At 38.4% G+C, this 22,265-nt stretch overlaps 2 protein-coding genes and 1 long non-coding RNA gene across 5 annotated transcripts; 1 reads left to right on the forward strand and 2 right to left on the reverse strand.

Moving 5' to 3' along the window:
- The first annotated feature begins 714 nt into the window (after positions 1 to 714).
- Positions 715 to 7,467, forward strand: LOC121889733 (myelin-oligodendrocyte glycoprotein-like). 3 transcript variants are annotated; one of them, XM_042401929.1, is made up of 5 exons: positions 715 to 787; positions 2,750 to 3,127; positions 5,255 to 5,451; positions 6,238 to 6,321; positions 6,471 to 6,561. In XM_042401929.1, exons 1-4 carry the CDS (start codon positions 727 to 729, stop codon positions 6,316 to 6,318), a joined length of 717 nt encoding a protein of 238 aa, XP_042257863.1. In that variant the 5' UTR covers positions 715 to 726; the 3' UTR covers positions 6,319 to 6,321; positions 6,471 to 6,561. The 3 variants fall into 3 exon arrangements, with proteins under 3 accessions (XP_042257863.1, XP_042257861.1, XP_042257864.1); XM_042401927.1 differs by lacking the exon at positions 715 to 787 and adding an exon at positions 794 to 938; XM_042401930.1 differs by lacking the exons at positions 715 to 787; positions 5,255 to 5,451 and adding exons at positions 830 to 938; positions 6,691 to 7,467 and having other exon boundaries at positions 6,471 to 6,586.
- Positions 7,468 to 10,146: 2,679 nt separating this feature from the next.
- LOC121889834 lies at positions 10,147 to 11,037 on the reverse strand. The gene is made up of 3 exons (XR_006093665.1): positions 10,936 to 11,037; positions 10,762 to 10,815; positions 10,147 to 10,633 (listed from the first exon to the last, which is right to left on the reverse strand). It is a non-coding gene; the product is annotated as an uncharacterized LOC121889834 (long non-coding RNA).
- A 619-nt stretch (positions 11,038 to 11,656) lies between these two features.
- Positions 11,657 to 12,862, reverse strand: LOC121889741 (butyrophilin subfamily 1 member A1-like). The gene is made up of 2 exons (XM_042401937.1): positions 12,474 to 12,862; positions 11,657 to 12,371 (listed from the first exon to the last, which is right to left on the reverse strand). Exons 1-2 carry the CDS (start codon positions 12,835 to 12,837, stop codon positions 12,004 to 12,006), a joined length of 732 nt encoding a protein of 243 aa, XP_042257871.1. The 5' UTR covers positions 12,838 to 12,862; the 3' UTR covers positions 11,657 to 12,003.
- Between the last annotated feature and the right edge of the window lie 9,403 nt (positions 12,863 to 22,265).

Raw genomic sequence — 22,265 nt, forward strand, 5'->3', positions numbered from 1 at the left:
TAAATAGGCCTATTCGTCGAGAGATGGTTATCAGACCGCGCATAGATGCTCTGGCATTTCCAGACCATTATCTTTTTGAGCGGTACCGTTTCACGTCACAGTCCATCATCTACATACACAATCTAATCATAACATAACAACTCGTAGTCATGCCCTCACATCCCAGCAGATATTGTGCGTCGCGCTGCGTTTCTTTGCAAACGGAAGTTTTTTGTAAGCACTTGAGTAAGGAAACTGTATGCAGGCCGGTCAGAAAAGTGTGCCTCGCCCTGAAACGGCTTTTACCCATCTTTGTCATTTTCCCTGGACACAAACTCGTCAGAGCCATCAAGGAGGAGTTCCACAGGATTGCAGGTGAATGATGTAGAGATCTGTTAAATTCATTTTAAATTATACTCTGTTAATGACACTGTGCTGCAACCTCAGACTGGGATTAGTAATTTTAATTTCTTTTAGGATTTCCCAGTGTGATTGGCTGCATAGACGGCACACACATTCCCATCACGGCTCCCTCACATAATGAAGCCGATTATGTGAATAGGAAGTCCACTTTCAGCATAAATGCGCAGGTACATGTAGATTGACTACTGTTTCAAAATGTTAAAGACTGCATCATAGTTCAACTAACATCTGTCATTCTCTGCAGAGTTTGTTGAACCTGCTTTGTGAAACGGACCCCAGATCTAATCACTACAAACGCCAACAACATTCGTCAAGATAAATGACATGATGATGCGTCATGTTAATGTGGAACTTCCGTCCTCATGGTTTACCGAGCAACAGCAGAGTGAGTCATAGTTCAGCAGCTTTACAGACGCGTCATCTCTGTCTGTCTCTAATTTACATGTTTAAAATGGACTTTTATCAGTTTAGTAACATGTTTACATTCTGGTTTTTTATTCTCTGTCTGACTTTCATCGTCTGGACTCCGGTTGAAGGTAAACTGACATGTTTCTCTTTTATTCGCTTGTTAACTCGTTTCACCTGAGCGACACTTGAATGAATGAATCAGTGAACATGTGAAAATATGTTTTACGGTTCATTTTCTGTGTCCACAAACTGTAATGTGAACTTAAACTAGTCGTCATATCTAATATATCGATGTATCGCTGCTTTATGTTTTTAATGTTGATACATGTTAAAGTCTTTAAACCTTCACTAACGTTCATTAAACTTGTAACAAACGTAATAGATCTTAAGTCTAAATGTGGATAAACTAACCTACAGTTTATAACTCAAAACAAACAAGCAAGTCAAAATATACAATAGTTTGTTTTTATTTTACATAATCTGTTACATGTATTTTATTCTTGTCATATTCTTCTGAGAGAAATGTGTGATTTTACTGTTTATTTGCTGACATGATTCATCAGTGACGATGATGACTGTTGAAGATCATTCAATAACTGACAGTTAAGTTGCAAAGGAAGGATGAAAGACAACTTTTTGTCAGTTGTCTATTTAAATCTCTGATTCAGTGTCAGCCTGTCAGTCATCTGTCTGCTAGTCACATGATGAATGAATAGTGTTTAAAGGTGATAACTGAAGGCAGTTTGTGTTTTCTAACTTCTAACACAGTCACTTAAGGTGATGATGGTTAAACTGATGTCTGGAAAGTACAGCAGAAACTAACAAATATTTTCATTATCAATCGATCTACTGATTAGTTTCTCAATTTATCGGTTATTTATGTGGTTCATGTCCACCCCAGTTTCCCAGAGCTCATAACTGATTTTCAAAATGTCTTGTTTTGTCCAAAACCCAAAGATAAGTTGTTTTTTTTATTGTCATAGAGGACTATGAAAACAGAAAATATCGCTGCAGCTTTAAGATGTTGAAATGTGACAAAAAAACTTTTCAGGTTCTGTAAAAGTTTGATATTAAAAGGCAAAATCAACCTCTTCACACCACATACAGTACTGACAGAAGAGATAAACACTGTCACACTGTTTAACAGGTGTTTTTTGTTCAACTTGTTCTTTTTTTCAGTGCTGATGCTTTCTTGTCACAAAGGCTTGGGGGGATTTGGGGGTTTCCTGTCATACTGCCAAAAGTTCCCTTTGGTCATTTGTAAAGTCATGATAACTTTACAGAAAACACATTCTGTTTCCAGAAAGAGCTGAAACAATTAGCTGATTAATCGATTAGCAGGTCGACAGAAAACAATTTATTTTCAGACACAAATGCAAAATATTTCTTAGTTCCAGTTTCTCATTTGTGATGATTTTCTTGCTTTTCTTTGTCTTATGTGATAATAAACTCAATTAGAGCTGCAACGATAAGTTGATTAGTTGATCAACAGCAAATTAATCAGCAGCTATTTTGATAAGTTTGGTTTTTTTAAAGGACACGTTTATTGGATTTTGTACTGTTAATCAGAAAACATAAGACATTTGAAGACATCACCATGAGCTCTATGACATTATAACAGGCATCAGTGAGGCCTGATGGTTATTTTTCTCTTTTTTTTTTCAGATCAAAGCAAATCAAGGAAATAATCAACCGATCAATCGTTAGAAAGTTAGAAATTAGTTTCAATCTTAATTCAACATGCTCTCTGTAGCATTTGTTAAGTTTCTAAATTAGCACTGCTGACGTGAAGTACAGTCATTGTTACTGGAAGTTTGGATTTACAGAAAAGGTTTGAGATATAGTTGAGATAATATCGTTGCGACATACAACATACAGAAAAATAGATTCCAGACTTCTCGCGCTTTTCAGAAGGTTCAATTTTCCCTCCATTTTCCAGGTCAGTTTAAGGTGATTGGGTCAACTCAGCCAATCATCGCTTCTCCAGGTGATGATGTCATCCTGCCATGTCACCTGGACCCTGAGTTCAATGTGAAGGGGCTGACGGTGGAGTGGTCGAAGCCCGATCTGAAGCCTGACCCCTCAGATCGGCTGAGTCGGGTTGACTACGTCCATCTTTACCGGGACAGACGTGAAGTCCCCGACATGAAGATCCCAGCGTACCTCAGCAGGACGGAGCTGTTCACAGATGAACTGGAGCGCGGAAACATTTCACTCAAGATCATGAACGTGACGCTGGCAGATGAAGGGAGATACAGATGTTTGGTTCCCAAGTTGAAGAGCAGTGTAAAGTCGGCAATTGTTGAACTTGTTGTTGGTGAGTAAGCTTCTGCAGATGTTAATGGTCCAAGATTTGTATTTTTTTGATCTACTGATTTGACTTGTGTGTCAAAAAATTACATGGTTGAGCACTTTTTATGTACAGTGTGATACAGCTAGAGGCTTATTTACATGACAATGATATTTATGAAAAATTTCAGTCTGCTTTTAGAGGTAGACATAGCACCAGGACTGCACTCACTAAGGTCATAAATGATCTTAGAATGAGCGCAGATAAAAATAAAGTTTCTGTCTTTGTTCTTCTTGATTTGAGTGTTGTGTTTGAAACCACTGATCATGAGATACTTCTGAACAGACTTGAAAACTGGATTGGTCTCTCACCCCGGGATTCCACCGGGCACGTGTGCGCTGCGTTCCGGCTCTGACGCAGTTTTGCTCCGTCCTCTGCACAGCGCCCTATTCAACTGGGAGCGTGTCAGAGGCGGAGCGTCTTCACTGCGGGGAAGCCTTCCGCTGTTTAAAGTCTGTTGCATTCCTACTACAGTAATTACAGCAGCCTAATCAAAGCTGATAAAGTCCCTTAAAGCTACTGTAATTACTGCAGTAGCAGGGCAACTAAACTGTCCAGTTTTGTTAACTTGCTCAACTTTCGTTGATTTGGTCATTTTCCTTGATTTTTGTGCTTCTACTGTGGTTAAGTAGGCTACGTAGTTAAATGGTTTCTTTATTCGTCTGTTTTAATTGCGTTTATTGTTGATATACGACCAGGAGTCTGCATGGGGTGATTTATTTTGAAAATTGACCGGATGCTCAATGCTGTTTCTGTGTCTGACTTCCTGCCCAGCTCGATCTGCTCTGTGCTGCTTGACGCGGCCTCCATAAAAAAATAGACGAGGCACTTATCTTTAGCGCAGCGGAGGGGAGAGCCACTTCTGGGACGCTTCGGAAACGCACCATGGTGCGCCCGGTGGAATCGGATACATTGACTAGAGTGGCTGCGATCAGCTCCGGCAGCTGCGTTGGAGCTGGAACGCGGCACACACGCACCCGGTGGAATTCAGGGGTCAGGAAACACACTGAGCTGATTTAATACCTACCTCACAGACAGAAATTACTTTGTAAGTCTTGGTGCCGATGTTTCCAAGAAGCGAAGCATTCTCTATGGTGTTCCTCAGGGCTTGATCCTTGGTTCGTTGTTGTTTTCCCTATACATGAACCCGCTTGGAGAAATGATCCGTGACTACAGGATTCATTTTCACTGCTATGCTGATGACACCCAGCTGTATTTATCTGTAGCACCTGACAATAAGGATGCCCTACGACCTCTGCTAAACTGCTTCTCCGGTATTGTGCAGTGGATGAATTAAACAAAGACAAAACTGAAGTCCTTATCATTGGCACAGACACTCAAAGCGATGAAATAATAAATAGACTCGGAAATCTGACCCTACACGTTAAACCGAAAGTGAAAAACCTGAGTGTCATTTTTGATCCTGACCTCAACTTTGAGAATCATATCAGCAACATTACTGAGATAGCCTTTTATCACTTAAAAACATCGCAAGAGTCAGACCCTACCTCTCCCTAGAGGATGCTAAGACACTGACTCATGCCTTTTTACTCTCACACTTAGATTATTGCAACGCACTTTATACTGGTTTGCCAAAAAAAGAACTATTGATCAGCTGCAGCTCGTCCAAAACTCAGCAGCAAGAATTCTAACCAAAACCAGTAAAAGAGGTCACAATTACTCCTGTGTTAGCGTCTTGCACTGGCTCCCAGCAATGTTGAGGATAGATTTTAAAATTCCTTTACTTGTTTTTAGAGCTCTGAATGGACTGGCTCCTTCCTACCTGTCAGAATGCCTGTTGGAGCATGTTCCAAATTGTTCCGTCAGATCGCATGGTGCCAGTCTGAGGGTGCCATCGACGAACAGCAAGAGGTACGGCGATGCTTCCTTCAGTGGTTATGCACCGAAGATTTGGAACATGCTCCCTCCTCGGTTGAATTTTAAGAAGCAGCTTTTACACACACATATGTTGCGTTTTGCAGATATATATATGTGTGTGAGTGTAGGGCTGTGTGATATCACAATATATATTGTGTGACAAGAGAAAAATGTCTGGACTCATCCCTGAACATAACATTCTTCCACATGTTCAAGTTCCAGTGCATGTGTTGCCGACACCAGTGCAAACGAGCCTGACAGTGAAGGGCAGCCATGGCAGGCCTCCTGGCAGCCCTATGAGATCGGAGATTGGCTGCGTGCAGTCTGTTCTGGATTGTCCTGGCAGAGAGCCGTCGGCCATATTGTCCTGCAAACCTGTAGAAGACAGCCTACGGTACCTAAGTGCTGACAGGGTGAGGAAACGGTCTTCTTGGGGTGTTGTCTTCTTGGGACGCCCACATCACGGCCTGTCTCTGACATTCCCCGTTATATGGAACTTGGCCTTCACTTTGGAGATGGTACTAGGGCTCACTCCAAATAATGCCGCAACTTGGTTTTGTGGAACACCAGCTTGAAGTTGCCCTATCACACGGGCCCTATCCAGATCAGTCAAACATGGCGTGCCAATTCTTGGAGCAGACACCTATTGATCACTGTAGCAGGGCTCATGCTCATACCTGGGGGTACCAGAAGCTCAAAACAAGAGTCAATAGCAACAGCAAAATAAGCTGTTTGGCATTGGCAGAGAAGATTTGGCAAATTTTTCATGGGCGCAACTCACATACTCAGCTCTGCTGCTCATCCCACAAATACATGTTCCTCACAAATGTGGCACCATTTAAAAGGGAAAGAAACAGGCTTTCCAACGGTTTAAGATTTATTGCCAAGAAGCATTGTTACAACAAAGAAATAATCTACCAAACACAAATTTCCTTACTTTTTGTGCTAAGTTTATATATATATATATATATATACACACATAATATTTCTTTTGTAAAACACTTTGAGCTGCCTTTTATGTCATGAAAGGTGCTCTATAAAAAAGTTTATTATTATTATTATTATTATTATTATTATTATTATTATTATTATTATTATTACCTAGAACAGTGTCAAAATTCAGTACCTTTTAAAACTTTTGTCAGTAACTTTTTAGTATTGTGCTGTAAAGTATAAGAAATCTTGTGTTTTTTTTCCAGAGTCAAACTCTGATGAAACCTGGACAACAGAGACGCCGCTGCATCTCCAAACTCCTGATCCGAAGGATGAGACGGATGTAGAAGGTGAGAAAACGGTAAAAATCTGTGAAGAAGAGAAGAAACGTCTTTAAAATCAGCTGAAATGTTGTTTTCAATTACTGTGGTAATTAGTCTTCATATATTTGTGTCTGTTGTGTCCCCACTTATTGTAGCTCTATTTCTTTTCCCATCAGGTGGTCGTCACAGTCGGAGTGCTCTGATCTCAGGTGTGGTGGTTTGCTGCATCTTACTAATCTTTGGTGGTCTAGTTGGTGGATATTTATTTAAACAAAGGCATCAAAAACCAAATGTAAGTCAGAAATAAACAAAACATATTGTTGCTTATTGCAGTGTAAATCATTACAGACTCTTTTGGAGACTGTTAACTAGTAATTCTGTTAATTTTCCTTCCAGCATCCAAAGTATGCCATCGTTTAAAGCAAATCACCTTCAGTCTAGCTGACTTGCTCCAACGTACTTTACTGGCTGATGTTAAAGGAGATGAGAGCGTTAAACTCACCTGGATCCTTCTGGGGATTTAAACCGGACACATGTGGACTCACAGGATCAGCGTTAGGGGGGTTTCTACAGCAGATACAAGTTTTCTTTGTTCACAGCTCACCTGAGGCTCCTAGATGGATCCTGGCTGGAGGAATGCTGATCCCCAAAGTAAAAAAAAGTGATTTTTAAAAGCACCACCTTACTTAAACTGACTTAAACCTTCCTGAAAACGATGGACTTAGATCCACAGCCTGGATAAGAACTGTGCCAGAACTCTTAATCCACATGATCAGCAGCAGGATCGCTTTGCATTGAAAAACTCTGAACATCTGTGGCAGCACTTTAAACTTTACACCTCGTCCATCATTTCCAACTTTAACCTTGTTGGTCGTTGGGCAACCAGAGGCGACCTCAAAGAGACCCACGAATAAGAAGAGAAAGGTTTGAATGCTTCATAAACCTTTTCTTTGACCTTTGGTTCTTAATGTCCTTCTCTGGAGGAGGACGATTATCAGATTTATTTTGTATTGAACAGTCTTTTCAGGGACTTTCTTGCTTGTCAGAGAAATACGAGTTAAATATGTTTTAAATATGAACTCACTCGATGGAAGAAAGTCTTATTAGCAACAAGCTTGGGAGGGAAAATCATCAAACTGCTGTAAAGTACCAAAAGACATGATTTATTTCAACTGAGAAAGGTCAATAGAAGACTTATCAACTCAAACGAATGAATTATTCAAATTATTCTTTTTCAGAATAAATCATGTTTTTTGTTATTTTACAGCCACCTGATGCTGATTTTCTTTCATCTGGTAATATTTCAACATTCTTCCACTGAAACATTTTCTGCTCTGAGATTTAACTGAAAGTTCCAAGAAATATCAACACAGGACTGTGATATGTAGTAAAAAGAGGATTTTGCTGCATTTTGCAACATTTTGTGACATTACTGTGATCTGAGCTCCAGTTTACTTAACTATAACTGGAGGAAGAATATTTTTTTTTTATGTATTTATGTTAAGTGATCCTGAACATTACAACCAAGAAATTTTATTTCTTTCGACTGTTATAAATCCTAATGACTGTTTTTGTGTCTGTCACAGTGTTAAAACAGTGTCTTAGAGAAGGTTATTACATTTTGACATGTGTGAGTTCAGAGCTGAATTTTCCTTATAAAGTTAATTTCAAGTTAAAACGCTCTCCGCTCCCTTAACATCAACTGTCAACATGCCTTTGAGCAGGGCAGTTATATATTCTCATATTGTTCTGTCATTTCAATTATTATTATTTCTACAATATAAGATTTTGTTAAATCATGAGGATTAAGCTACCTCCAGCACTTTAAATCAGTTAGTGTTACCTCGTGTCATGCTGGTGTGACACTGACTAAAAAGCTTAAAAAACATTAAATGGAAGCACATTTGAGGGGTCACTGAATGGTTTGATGAGTGTTTAATGATGTGAATCATATGCAATGACCTTGACAGTCACCAGATCTCAAACCAATTGAACACCTATGGGAGATTTTGCACTGATGTGTTAGACAGCGCTCTCCTCCACCATCATCAAAACATCAAATGAGGAAATATCTTTTGAATGAATGGTGTTCATCCCTCCAGAAGAGTCCAGAGACTTGTAGAATCAATGCCAAAGTGTATTGAAGCTGTTCTGGCAGCACATGGTGGCCCAACACCTTACTAAAACACTTTATGTTGGTTTTTCCTTTAATTTGTCACCTGTCTGTATGTGCAGCATGTTTGTGTGTGGCTTAAACTTAACATCAGTCAACAATTAGGTATTTATTCGTCAACATTGTAACACTTGTAAAACAGTGTCTCTAGTCTCTAGAATATCAGAAAATAATTTTGGGGGTAAATTGAGCCATTGGCTCAACTTGCCCCAACATCACTGACACGTTTTACCCCACAACCTCCATTTTAACAAAACTGTTTCACACAGTGGCTCAGATCCATACTTATGTTTATGACCTTGTTTTGTAGCTGACACAGACTTAAAATAACATGTAATAATGTCCAAAATATATCTTTTTTTGATTAAGATACAATACTGATAACTTTAGTAACATGATGAATTCACTTGGCATGACAAAAATCATTTTTTTTGCTCTGGTTTGCTGACCACTTGAGTAACGTGAACTATACTTTCTTAATTTGTGGTCATATGATTACATTTTGTTTATGGTTACCCAGATAAAGGGGGTGGCTCTGTTTACCCCGTTCTCCCCTACATTCATTTTGGGGATGTTATTCCATTAATGTGCACTTTATTACAAGGACATTTGTCAGATGTTACATTCTTTAAAATTTGATTTAGTTAACACCATTGTTAGATGAATAAAGTGGGGACAAGTTGACAAATAAATCATATTTTTAAATGATTGCTGTGCTGTGACTTTAATCTCTGTCTGCTGTGTGATTATAATCTGACCTCATGTTGTTGAAAGCAGCTGAACAGATAACTTTTTAAACTGTTCAATCATAAAGGTAAAGTTCAAGCCACCATGATCATGTTTTGCTGCTGCAGCTTAACTCAGCAGTAGGTTAAGTAGCTTGTGGAGGCTAATGACAGCTAACTGTAGAGACAGATTGTTGAGTGACATTACTGAGGCAGAACTGTTGACTTCTCTCTACTGCGTGTGCAGTTTTAACAGAAGTTTCATAGTCTTGTTTTAATCTCCACAGCTGGATCGTCACTAACTGTCAAACTAGATAACACAATATTATCACCATTATGTCATGACTATGTAACCATGCAAAATAACACACTAAATGTCACAAAAATATGGAGCTACAGAATCAAGACATTCAGAGAATCCTCAGAATTTGAATCTAAACTTGTGCTTCACCAAACCAGCTGCAGCAACAAGGCTTTTTGAATTTCCACTTCACTGTTAAACCATCATGACCTGCAAGATTAGATGCAGGTTCAGTTTTATTCATCAACTTTTTCAACAACTCACTTTTAAAAGTGTACTTTGGCAAATCTTGGTGTGTGGCTCCATCTAGTGGTTAAAAACATGTATGTTGTGGACAAGAGAGGATCAATGTTTCTTCTTTTGGTATTAAAAGGCCCTGTTTAAACTGTGTAGCCTCTAGTTTCCTAATTGTGAAAAACCTTTTTTGTAAATAAAAAACCCTTCGACTTCTTTGTCGATAATTCTGCCTCTTACCTTTCAGAGGGATTTCTGAGCTGCATCAACTCTCAAACCACAGCAGATACAGTATGGAGCTCAGATGAGAAGATATATTGGATCAGAATAATGATAAACATGAAGTCTGACTCTTTAAGTATCCACAGTATTTTATTCTGTGTGCTGAGACTTTTCACTCTATACTTTTAGTCATTTTGCTAATTTAAAAATACTCAAATTCATTGTAAATAAAAGCTGAAAATCCTTTTGTCTTCAACAGATTGATGAAGGTGAACTCTCTGCAGATCTGATGTTCTTTCTCTTGAAGCATCAGTGCTAAACATCCTACCAATAGACACTGAAAAACCCTCAAAAAGACAAAGGAGTTGTAACATTCGCTGGTGACGTGAATCAAATGCAACCATATAAGACTGAGACTGTTACATGAGTGTTATATTATAATTGAGTGAACCAATGTATCTTCAGATTCATATTCAGATTAATTCTTGGGATAATTTCCACATGAAATGCAGCAGCGGTTGCCAGCTGAGTTTGGTCTCTGAGGTTCGTTATCAACTTCTCCTCTCAGACGTCTATTTTCTTCTTCCAAACGCTCGTTTTCTTGCTGCAGATGTAACACTTGCTCCTGAAGATTATTGATTTCATCCTCCAGATGATTCCTGCTTACACCATCAGTCTCATCACCTGCATGAGGGAAAACTGGTTCACGTCAGATACTTCTGTAATGCTTGTGGAACATAATTGCAACTGTAATATACTGTAGTTTTTAGATATACAGTTAAAATCACGAAATAAATCTGAAGATGTGTTACCCCTGTTGATAGCCCTTCTCACACACTGGAATCTCTGTTCTGGTGTTTTAGAGGCTGGAAAAATATATTTAGTTTCAACCATAAGTTGCAGTATGAATGGATGCATGAACCACATTGTTCAAACTACTTGTATTTGTTGTCATATTTGTCATATAGAGAAGCTAAATCACTTACTGTATATGTACATGAAAATCCAAAGGAGCAGTGCACCAATAATCAATACACATATACCTAGAACCCCTCCGAGTGCAGACTCCGAATTTTTCAATTTTTCCTTTTCCATGTCAATGGCTGAAAAAAAACAGTATTAGCGAGAAGGCTTTTTGGTGAAATGTTAACCTGGCAATTTCATTGTTATTACAAGAAAAAGCAGTATACAGTCATATACAGAACACACATATTACCTAAAATGTTAAACTATTCGTTTAATACAGAATAACAGAGTAAATGGCATTGAAATAATTTCCTTTTAAAAGGAGACATGTCATGCACATCTCTAAGTGTTTATTTATATTCTGGGCCTCTACTGGAATATATTTGCATGATTTACAGTTAAAAACTCCTTATTTATCTTATGCTGGTCCTTCATGCAGCCCCTCAGTTCAGCCTCTGCCTGAAACAGGCTGTTTTAACTCCTGTCTCTTTAAGGCCCGCCTCCTGATGAGCCCACTCTGTTCTGATTGGTCTGCTTCAAAAAGTCTCCTCTGGCTCTGGAGGCTACGTTAACAAACTATAGTAGCAGGATTTCTCTTGTTTTTCTATACTTGAAATATAAACTTCTCAAACATATCTTTACATGTTGGAGCCTGAATGAGATCAGATCCGAAATATGAGAGTACACAATGTGAACAACACATGAAAAAACCTTAGAAACAAAGTCTATGGGACAGACAGCTGTTTATGGGCATGTGTGAACACTCTGACCTCATCACAAGGAGGAAGTAAGGCAACCTTACAAACACATTGTTCAGAGCAGATTAAAGCCCTGACTTTTGACTCGAAGGTGACATTTCTACATACGTGCATCTCAAGTTTTGGTACTTCGACCATATTTAACATCTGATATCATAACATAACATTATATGTTATGTCTGCTTTAAACAAGATTTTAAAGTCTACAGCCACAGAAGCAGCCCTGTGAGGACATTATCTTGCTAATATTCCCATACTGACAATCCAAGAGTTAATAGAAGTTTGTTAACAGGTAGTGGCTTGTTTCTATGCTTCTGATACTGTAGCATGTTAGCACGCTGTTAGCATTAAGATGAGGGGATTCAGCGTTAAGCTGTGGTAGTGTTTTATCATGAAATACACTGAAGAAGACTTGCCAGGAATAGTATAATTTGTCTCCTTAGATTGGTGGATGTTCTGTTGTCGAACTGTACAGGTGTAGATGCCTTTAGGCGTCATCTCAACAGTGATTGTGCTGTAGACAGAGTAGTATCCATCGTGCTCTGTACTGTTGGAGTCACGAGAGATGATACGTGCCATCCCGTCCCTCCACTCCATCTCAGGCTTTGGATACCACTTCTTAGCTTCACACTTGAGCTCTCCTTTAGTGCCTTCAACGAACACGGCGGAGATCATTGGCTCAGAAACAGCACCTACGACTTAGAAAGAGAAAACATTTAAAAATGTAAGTATTTCATTATTATTTCTTAATTTAGAGTCAAATGAACACTTTTGTAAAAAAAATCTTTCCGCAGACTTACCAACACTAACTTGGATCAAAAGTTCCTCCCCCGCCCTCTCCCTGTTAAGCAATTTGCATGTGTAATTTCCTTCATCAGAGGGTTTTAGACGACTCAGTTTTAATGACATGTTGCCATTCCTCAGTTTGTGCAGGAACAGACTTGTCCTTTGTCGAAAGTTTGAGTTTTGTTGGTCATATAACTCCTGCCCTTCACGGAAAATATGAATAAATTCGGGATCAAGGTCAGATCTTGTCCACTCAACTGTCTTCTCAGCAACACTCTCTGCAGGTTGCAGTCTACAGGGCAGGATGACATCATCATCAACGAATCCTACTACTGGTTCCGATGAGCCACTTAACCGAGGTTCACCTGGAAAGAGCATTTGAACAAGTAGCCATGTAACATCAAGCTACATGCGTAAGTAGGGAGTTTTAATGGCAGGTAGAGCAATTGCAGAGTTTAAACTAACACAACACAATTACATCACACATTCAAAGTTTTGTTGTGCTTTTGCCAAATTAAAAGAAGCATAGAAAACGTTCTTTAACCTCAAATTTGACTCATTTTTGCATCTGAAATACATAAAAAAAAACACTTTAAATACCATTCTGACTTTTCCTAAGGTGACCCAGAATATGCAAAAACAGGAAATATTTGTTGATTTTGGTACAGCTGATGAACATTTTTTTACACAGGCTGTCAAAAGAAAAAAAATCTGATCCATATTTATTGTGGAATTCAAAAATCACCATTCAAAAATGCTGTTGCATTCTTCACATTCAATAAAATTCATTGAAATCATGGTGGCTGTTATGTTTTCCTGTTTTAGGTAACATAAGACCATAATATAGCGTTCTCCATAAACAAATAGTGTAAAACCTAAAGAAGAACTCTCTCTGAAAGCTTCATTAAGGATTAATCATCCATTTTTAATGCCTGATGTGGTATTTATGAATGAAGTTTGGTACAGACACAAATTATAAGAGGATACTTTCAGAATATGAACAGCATATACAGTAAGGGCAAAATATCTCTCATAATGTATGTGGATAAACTTATTTAGAATCATCTACACTGAAAACTCCCCTAAATGTTCTCTCTCGAGTGAACCATACATCCTTTTAGTATAACAGAAATGTAATCAGCTACAACAAACATTTACAGAATGCAAAATATATTTGTTTTCATCTTTATATTTGCAAAAAAAAGGAAAGAAAAAGAAGAAATGTTTAAGGGATTAAGATATAATTACTTTACCTTTGACAGCAGACAGCAAACATGCGTACAGAAAGAGTCCAGCCAATCCATACAGACCTCTCAAGGTCATCCTGTAACTAAATGAATGTTTCACCAGTTGGGAATCAGGCACCACCTCAAACTCTCACCCCTTCTACTCAAAGTGACTATCATCACTATCTGCGTCTGCACATTTAGTTCTTGCTGTGTAAAATTATCAAGCCAAGCCTCATCATGTGTTTACTTAGTGCCTTGCAATCTATCAGTGATTTTGAGATTATTAGACCTGTGTGTCAGGTAGTTGAAGGAGTGTCGTGTGGATGGTATGTGAACCATTTTTTGCCAGTTAGTTCCTCGTTTAGTAGTAGATCTATGACATAACACAGGCAGCCAAACCTGAAGTTTGTGCATGAAAAATAAAGTCAAAGCTGATGTGCTGGAAACATGAATGAAGAGTACATTGATTTCTTATGTCTGTGCTAAATGCCATCAAAAATATAGTTTAATTTTTTTTTTAATCTTTGCTGTTCATAATTTACATAGGCTATCTTGAGTATTAAAGAACAAGGCTGGCAATTTTCTATATTTTTCTTGTCAACAAATCTCATGTGCAGAGCCAAACCAGTAATTAATCTATCCTACTTACAAGTATTGTGCGTGTATCCAAAGCCTGATATATCTTCTCCTCTGTACTTTAGACCTCTGTTGTTGTCCAAAAATGACTAACAGCTCCAAAGACTAATACCAGTGATCACATTTTTCGTCTCAGGAGACTAGTTCAGTGTGAGGTAAATGGCATTACTACATTATAAATTTCTCAGAGAACTTCGGTACAAAGTCAAGGTGTGATATGTAGCACAACAACTTAGCAAAGCTGTAAACAAAACTGCTTTCCTGCACATGCTCGGTGGCTTCTGCCTGACACAGAACTACTCTTTGGAGACTGAAAACATGACCAAACTCTTCATAATGAAGGAACCTGTCAGCCAGTGCAGCGGTGTAGCTGATATTTTGTTCACTGCTTGTTTTCAGCACATACAAGTAGTGAACACAACACTGACATATCATCAGCTTTTAAGTTGATAAGTTGAACATGTTAGCAAACAGTTGGTTATTTAAACATCTAGTCAACATTCATTTAGAGACACATTTCTGTCCACCTGGTGAATGTAAGTCCAATATTCACTCTCTTTTAGCTCTGTTTTTGCTCTCTACCAACTCCTGAGGGAAATATCTGGCTCTTTAGCTACTAAATGCTCCACTATGTTCACCAGCTAGTCTACAGCTAACTGTGTGTGTTTGCCATTTGGTGCTGAGCAGGTAGTGTACAGTCGCTTTTTAGAGCTTTTTCTTTGAAAACAGCTGCCTGCGGCCGAAAATGACGCTATGAGAGCGCTGAGAGTGAACCAAAACAGTAAAGTTGCAGCCGGACAGATAAACAATGAGCTGAAACTCCGTAAAGCCAAGAGGAGCTGCAGAGTCACTGATAAGCATAGCATGTGGGGCAACTCACAACAGGATGACCTCATGACAAAGAGGGCCAATCGTGACAGGCGCTATCACGGATCTCATGACTAAGAAATTTGTCTGTGACAGGCAAATCACGGCAAAAGTTTTGTTTTCTGCACTTGACCTTAGTGGCCCCATTTTGTGATTTATGCTGCAAACACAGGTGTATTGTCACAGCAAAATCTTCCAGGGCAGCTGTAAGTCACCTGCATGTCTGGAAGAATGCATGATAAGTATGAATATGCATGAGTTATCAGAGAATGTGTTTCAGCATGTAAAAAGTTTTGAAGTCAACCATGTCAAGCTGTGAAGTCAGTGCAAGGAAAGTCTAAAACACACATACTAACAGAGACACACAGATAAGGATGTCTCTTGCTGTGCATAGACAGACAATAAGATAATAGGATACATTCACATTTCAGGATGACAATGTTGCCAAAGATACAAAATATGTCATGCTAAATTCCAGGCATTCACCGGCACAAAACAAAAAATGTGCGTAACCCACAACATTTACCATGCTGAAATAATTTGAGATTAAAGACTATCTGACTGCTTTAGAAACAGCTATTTTTCAAATTTTTGTTCAGAAATTGTGCAGTATAAGAATGTATTTATCCGTTTAATCCACCTAAAGCTGCAATAATCTTTTTGGATCAAATGATTTTAAGAACAATTTAAGGGTAGCATGGTTCAAGAGGTGAAGATCTCCTAGTGGAAAGTGCTACACATTGCTTAATGTAAGGTTATAATCTTATTTTTATTAAATATTTATCTATAGGTCTATTCAAGGCTATATTGATTAGACAAATACCCAACCCAGTTGGTGCATTATGGAGTTGGGTATCAACAAAAAAATCACAAAACTGGACTTCCTTGTTCTGACGTGTCTTCATTAATGAGATTATATTCACTGCTTTTCCTATTCTTTACGGTGTTTTTTTGGATGAGCAAGATATATGCGTGGTGATGTTTGAGGCAGTTCCAATGTGTATTTACAGTACTGTGCAAAAGTACAACAGCCAACGACCCCAAACATCCAGCCAGAGTCATAAAGAACTATCTTCAGCAACAAGAAGAACAAGGAGTCCTGCAAGAGATGATCTCTGACCTCAACATCATGGAGTCAGTCTGAGATTAACATGAAGCGACAGAAGCAGCTGAGACGCCGAAATCCACAGAAGAACTGTGGCAACTTCTCCAAGATGCAGGAACAACCGACCTGCCGAGTACCTGAAACACTGAACCGAGGAGAACTGCTGCTGGTTTAAAGGCAAAGCAGCTCACAGCAAATATTGATTTAATTTATCTTCTGTTTACTGAACTTTGTATCAAGGTAGCTGATCAATAAAAACTATTGATGGCATTATTTTTGAAAGAATCCTCACTTTACTTTTATTGCCTATTGCTTAACACTTTTGCACTGTACCTGATGCATGTGGGACAGACTGAAATGTTGTGAACTAATAAATATTCAAGCAGTAAGCGAGAGTGTTTGGGAGTTTTTCTCATTGTTTTCAAGTTAGTGATTGAGCAACAAAAGCATAAGATGATTATTATTTGTAGCGATGGCTCAACAACGTCATGTCAGGCAGCTGTAAGATCTGTGCAGGGCCACCTTGCTTGAGTGTCTTCTATTTTTTTTTTCTTTAACTACAGCTTGTTTCTGAAAAGCTAGAAGAGTGAGTTGTTTTCCCCGCACTGTCACTGACAGCGGTGTCTGACGTCACACTTAATGACCCAGAAACACTAGCGTTTGTATCATAAGGTGGTTTGGTCTCTCATCTACACACTACACAGCGAGTTAAAGCAGAGGAAGTGGTGAGTGATTCAGTCAGTAAGTGGTGAGAAAGGATGGAGACCACTCTGCTATATCTCAGCCTCTGTGAGTAACGATGTCTTTCTCTCTGTGCTTTGACTTATATTTCAGAGAAAGTCTTATTCCCTCAAACTCAATATCAGATATCGAGAAACAACCTGAATCTTCTCCTCTTTTTTTCTCTGCCATGTATGTTTTGTTAGGTGTGTTTCATACACTTGCTTCTTCTGATACCAAAAAAGAAGGTAATGAGTTCTTATTTTGCAAATTTCTTTCAATTTTTGTGCACTTTGGTATAAAACATGAATAGATTTCCATTATGCACCACAGATGCAAATCTGTGTAGATTCATATTATGTCTTTAAGACTTGTATTTTATTTAAATAAAAAAAATAAAATTCTACTGGATGCTGATTGATGCTAATATATGGACATCTTGAAGTGTTTAATGCATCTGTATCAGGAATATGACACTTGATTGTAGAAGATTCAACTCAGATGGCAAACAGGTGTCACTTCTTCACTTGAGTTAAGGAGATTTTAGCAGTGTGATTGTTGTTTTGAAATCGTTCTCAAGCTGTTTTCTTCACATTCTTCCTCTAGTCTCTATCCAAATCATTCCCAGCCAATCTCAGTTCTTTTCATATGAGGATATCACCCTGAGCTGTGAGGTCTCAGCTGGAGGTGGTCGGCTGAAGAGGAACACAACTGCCAGAGGATCGGAGTCCTGCCCGTACGGCTGGGGAACTCTGACGGGCTCGACCTGCACCATCACCACAATGTACCCGTCAGATACCGGATTCTACTGGTGTGAGTCTGATTCAGGAGAACAAAGCCAGACTGTACACCTTATAGTTACAGGTATGGTCTGTTAGATAGGTCTGTAATGGGGTTACGCCATAGTAACATTACCTAACCAGCGTTGTCACCGTGGTAGTGACCTGTCAATCACAACATAGCCTCACCCTAAAGTGTACCCTGCTTTATCATCTGCTTTGCTTTATCAAATGGGGCCATTATTTAAAAAATGAACATCATGCTGTATTGAAGAACACTTGAAACTAGCGATTGAGACCATAAACTCAATGTGAGAAGTAGGGTCATAGAGGGCCATTAGAGATAATGTAGGTTTAAGGCACTTCAGCATTGGCTTCCTTTTTCAGTCTGGGAGTTACCCACTTGGCCTATACAGATATCAATATTTGGCAGTTTGAAAAATATGACACATAAAATACGTAAACATTTTTTGCTTTGATTCCCTTAAAGTTGGTTATTTAAGATACAGTGAAGGTACAGTATGTACTGAGTGGGATATTTTAGTGTTGGAAATATATACAATACTCTCAGGTGGACAAACTATGTAATAGCAACGTGTGTTTTTTTTAATCTGCTTTTACACCTGACACGTTTGGTTTGGTTAAAATAAATTCTGTTTTTTTGTCTGTTTGGTTCAGTTTCCTTTTAGCTGCTCTCAGTTTAATTCAGGTGCAGTCCAAAGAAACGCACAGAGACGCTTCTTACACTGAAAATAGTTCAAATGTATTTTGGTGAGAACATTCACTCCTCACCGTGACCACTTCCTCTCAAGAAAGCAAGTGCAGAGTTCAGATCTGCTCAAATGAAATATACCACAGGGGAAAACCAGCCAACCTTACTTAATAACACAAGTTTGAAAATGTCCTAAAAAGTGGATTGTGGTCTGCTTGAAGTGAAGAGGGTCGACCACAGGATTTTGTGATAATAGATATGTCATTTTTACCTTTTTTACGGTTAAATCATGAAAGAAAGGAAAGATCATGGTTTGGGTTAAAACGATCATTTTGTTAAGGTTAGAGAAACATGTGTTGTGGGTTAAAGTTACTACTTCCTTAAAGTCAGACCACCTTTGTTGTCATGGCTACAATAATAACCACAAGGTTGAGGTTAGGGGATGATGGCAGTTACGCTTTTTTAAAAACTATCTGTGGTTGGAAACAGGAAACAAACAGTGGGTCAATGCCTCCATCCACCCCTTCACCTCTGAATGAAGAAATCTGTCCACATATTGTCTTTCTGTCAGTCTTTGAATTTCTTAAAGAAGGACCCCAGTGGAAATATGTATAATGACACTATAATGGAGGCTAGGCCAAGCATGGAGCCTTGTGGTACACCACAGGAGTCAGTAGCAGAAGAAGCTGAAAAATTATTGATTATAACTGATACAGATCTTTGTTGTGGGTATGATTTAGAGTAAACCACTGTAATGCTTTTCCCTGAATGCCTACCACATATCTGAGACGGTCCAGGAGTACACAGTGGTCGACTGTATCTAAAGCAGCAGAAAGGTCCAGAAAATTTAAATTGCATAGCAGCAGCAAGTCATCTATTACCCTTAGCAGGATGGACTCAGTTTCTACAAGATCTTGGTAACCGTGGTAACATGTATGCACAACACTGTAGAAAAAGTGTTTAATGATTACAGTTTTTAACAGCATTTGTGATGCTGCTAAGTAAACATCCTAAATTTACATAATACATGTAACTGTTGCAGTGAATCATTTTTTATGTCATGGTTAAATCGTACATAAACAATATGTTGCTATATATGTCACACAGGCTGGTTGTAATGTCATTTTTCTAATCAAACACTGAACTGCGTCTGTCATTCAGCTGGTCCGGTGATCCTGGAGAGTCCTGTCCTTCCTGTGAAGGAACGGGAAGCTGTGACTCTGCGCTGCAGAAACAGGAAGATGTTCTCTAACCTCACAGCTAATTTCTATAAAGATGGTGTCGTCATCGGGAGCAGTTTTACAGGAGACATGACCATCCACAGTGTTTTAAAATCTGATGAAGGACTCTACAAGTGTAAAATCTCTGATATTGGGGAATCACCAAAGAGCTGGCTGACTGTAAAAGGTGAACAAATACTTCATTTTACTACTGAGACCCATAGATTTAGCTTTTTTCAGGAGCATGAAGTGAATTAAAACTTGTGATTTTCTGTAAATTAAAAATAGTTATGATGTCGGATGTTAAACATGGTCAAAGTTCCAAAATTTGAAGTGAATTTATCTAGGAATGGTGCCTTCAAGTCAAAATCCAGGACTTCAGTCTGCTCTGGATGCTTACGCTTAAATTGCATACTATGCACTACATACTTTATATGTGTACTATCGCTCAACATGCTTTTGTGTGAATAAACCATAGTATGTATCATTTTGGACACACTGAGTTGTAATTATTATCAGTGCTTGCATACTGTAATATTTTCCCGGAAATAGTACGCACTTCATGTACTATTGGTTTCATACTAAGGTTTTGGAGGTACTGTTTTAGCGTACTAGATAGCATGTTAGTATGGTGTTTCGGATGCAACCTTAGTTTGTAAAGTTACCTCTACTTCCTCCTTGTGATGACATCATGCCCACAAACAAAGAAACAGGAGCTAAAACGGCCTGTTTCAGACAGAGGCTGAACTGAGTGGCTGCATAAAGGGCCAGTAGAAGATAAATAAGGAGTTTTTAACTGTTAATTGTACAAAGATATTCCAGTAGAGCCCCAGACCTGTCCTTTAACAGATATATCGTCAAGTTAGGTTTGAATGATTTACCTCCTGATATTGTTAAATTTACCGCTACACCCCAAAATTTCCTCTTAGCTTGCTGCATGTTTTGAGTGTGAAATCTGGGAGTATTTATTTTTTATTTGGAGACACTACTTGGCCTTACATGAGTGTATATTTACATAAATCCTACTTCAGTATGCAGTATCTATGGAAAGCCATGCATACACTCACAGCAATGAAAGATATAGCTATGTTTACTATGAAGTATGATTTATATTTACAATATATTGCGGGTGAAAAGCTGGATGACATTGTTATTATTCAGCTAAATTTCTTTAGTACCATATAGTAAGTAGTAGTAACCATGCAGTGTTCTGTAGGTATGTATGGTTAACTGCAATCTATACATTTAAGCTTAATTTAATGCTTTCTTTTACATGTTGAATTTGGGATATTTACACTGTTTTTGGGGCTTTATCAGTGTTGTAATAAAAAACAGAAGTTGAACCTTCTGATACAGCAGCAGCTCCATGTGTAAATGTGCTACTAGCAGCTATCTTCCTTAAAGTCCCACAGATCTCATGCATATATGTAATTTGTCAGATTTAAACTTGTGCATTGAAAATAAAACTCACAAATCTCTGTCCAGTTTCAGACCCGGCAGTTCCTGATGCTCCTGACGGAGCTCCGCTGGTGTCCGTCTGCAGACTGATAAGCCTTGCAGTCGTGGGGACTCCTTACCTGCTGTCCACCATCATACTGGGACTCATATACAGAGACAAGAGAAGAGGTGAAAACTAACACTACTGACCCAAATAGGTATCTGCATTTGTGGCTGTTCAGGTCAAAGGTTATCCTATATTTTTGTGTGTGCCAACAGTTTGAATTTTAATCTGTTTTCTTCTGCTGTGTTCATCCCTCTTTCTTCTTCTCTTCTCTCTTCATGTTGTAGCACGTCAGCTTGTTGCAGAGGACAGGAGCCATGATGTCGTCATGGAGATGGAATAGACCACACATAGATATGAAATATTATGACGTTAACATATTTACACTTTACATTTTTATTTGTATACTGTACATTCATCTCATGCTAACAAAACACTTACACTTACCGGTCCTTTAATTTAACTAATTTGCAGGTATTTAACGGTTAATTTTAGGGCATTTTACAGAGAGGCTGGTGCAATTTGGTGAGTTATAAGAAAAAACAAAAAAGTGTGAAGTTGGTTATTTATATTTGGATTTCACACATAGTTGTTAATTTGTAAAAAATCCTAATAAACCAGATTCTTTACAGTTTTTTAACTGTCTAAAACTTCAGTATGTAGTTTTATGTCAACCTACATATTAGCATATTAGGTTGTTTCTTAACAGCTCTATAATTAGCACATTTCCTGTCTTCTACAGAATCAACAGTTCATATAATTTGTACCAAATTCCACCAAGATTTCCTAAAAATCAACTGTTAAATATCTGCAAATTACTCTGGAAATTGGTATAAAATGAAGACACCTGTGAAATAAACCGTTACTATTTTGTCCAAGTTGCCTGTGACAAAACAAGCGGTGGTGAGAATGTAAAAATCATATTTGAATTTCTTACAGGAAGTATAGTGTGACTTAAGAGAACTGTTATATGTCTGAAACCCACCACAGAGGAAGAGAGCAGGGGGGTCCCGCTGGTTTAGGCTGTGTGGTACTCA

This window comes from Thunnus maccoyii, chromosome 22 (genome assembly GCF_910596095.1).
Source record: "Thunnus maccoyii chromosome 22, fThuMac1.1, whole genome shotgun sequence".
Classification (NCBI taxonomy): Eukaryota; Metazoa; Chordata; class Actinopteri; order Scombriformes; family Scombridae; genus Thunnus; species Thunnus maccoyii.

What these genes read in the sequence shown, in the direction of transcription:
- LOC121889733 (XM_042401927.1), top strand. Translation starts at nt 845, where the DNA reads ATGTTTAAAATGGACTTTTATCAGTTTAGTAACATGTTTACATTCTGG. An exon ending in CGTCTGGACTCCGGTTGAAG is followed by an intron (nt 939 to 2,749) that starts GTAAACTGACAT and finishes TCCATTTTCCAG; the next exon opens with GTCAGTTTAAGGTGATTGGG. An exon ending in GGTACCTAAGTGCTGACAGG is followed by an intron (nt 5,452 to 6,237) that starts GTGAGGAAACGG and finishes TTTTTTTTCCAG; the next exon opens with AGTCAAACTCTGATGAAACC.
- LOC121889741 (XM_042401937.1), bottom strand. Translation starts at nt 12,837, where the DNA reads ATGCTCTTTCCAGGTGAACCTCGGTTAAGTGGCTCATCGGAACCAGTA. An exon ending in TTTGATCCAAGTTAGTGTTG is followed by an intron (nt 12,372 to 12,473) that starts GTAAGTCTGCGG and finishes TCTCTTTCTAAG; the next exon opens with TCGTAGGTGCTGTTTCTGAG.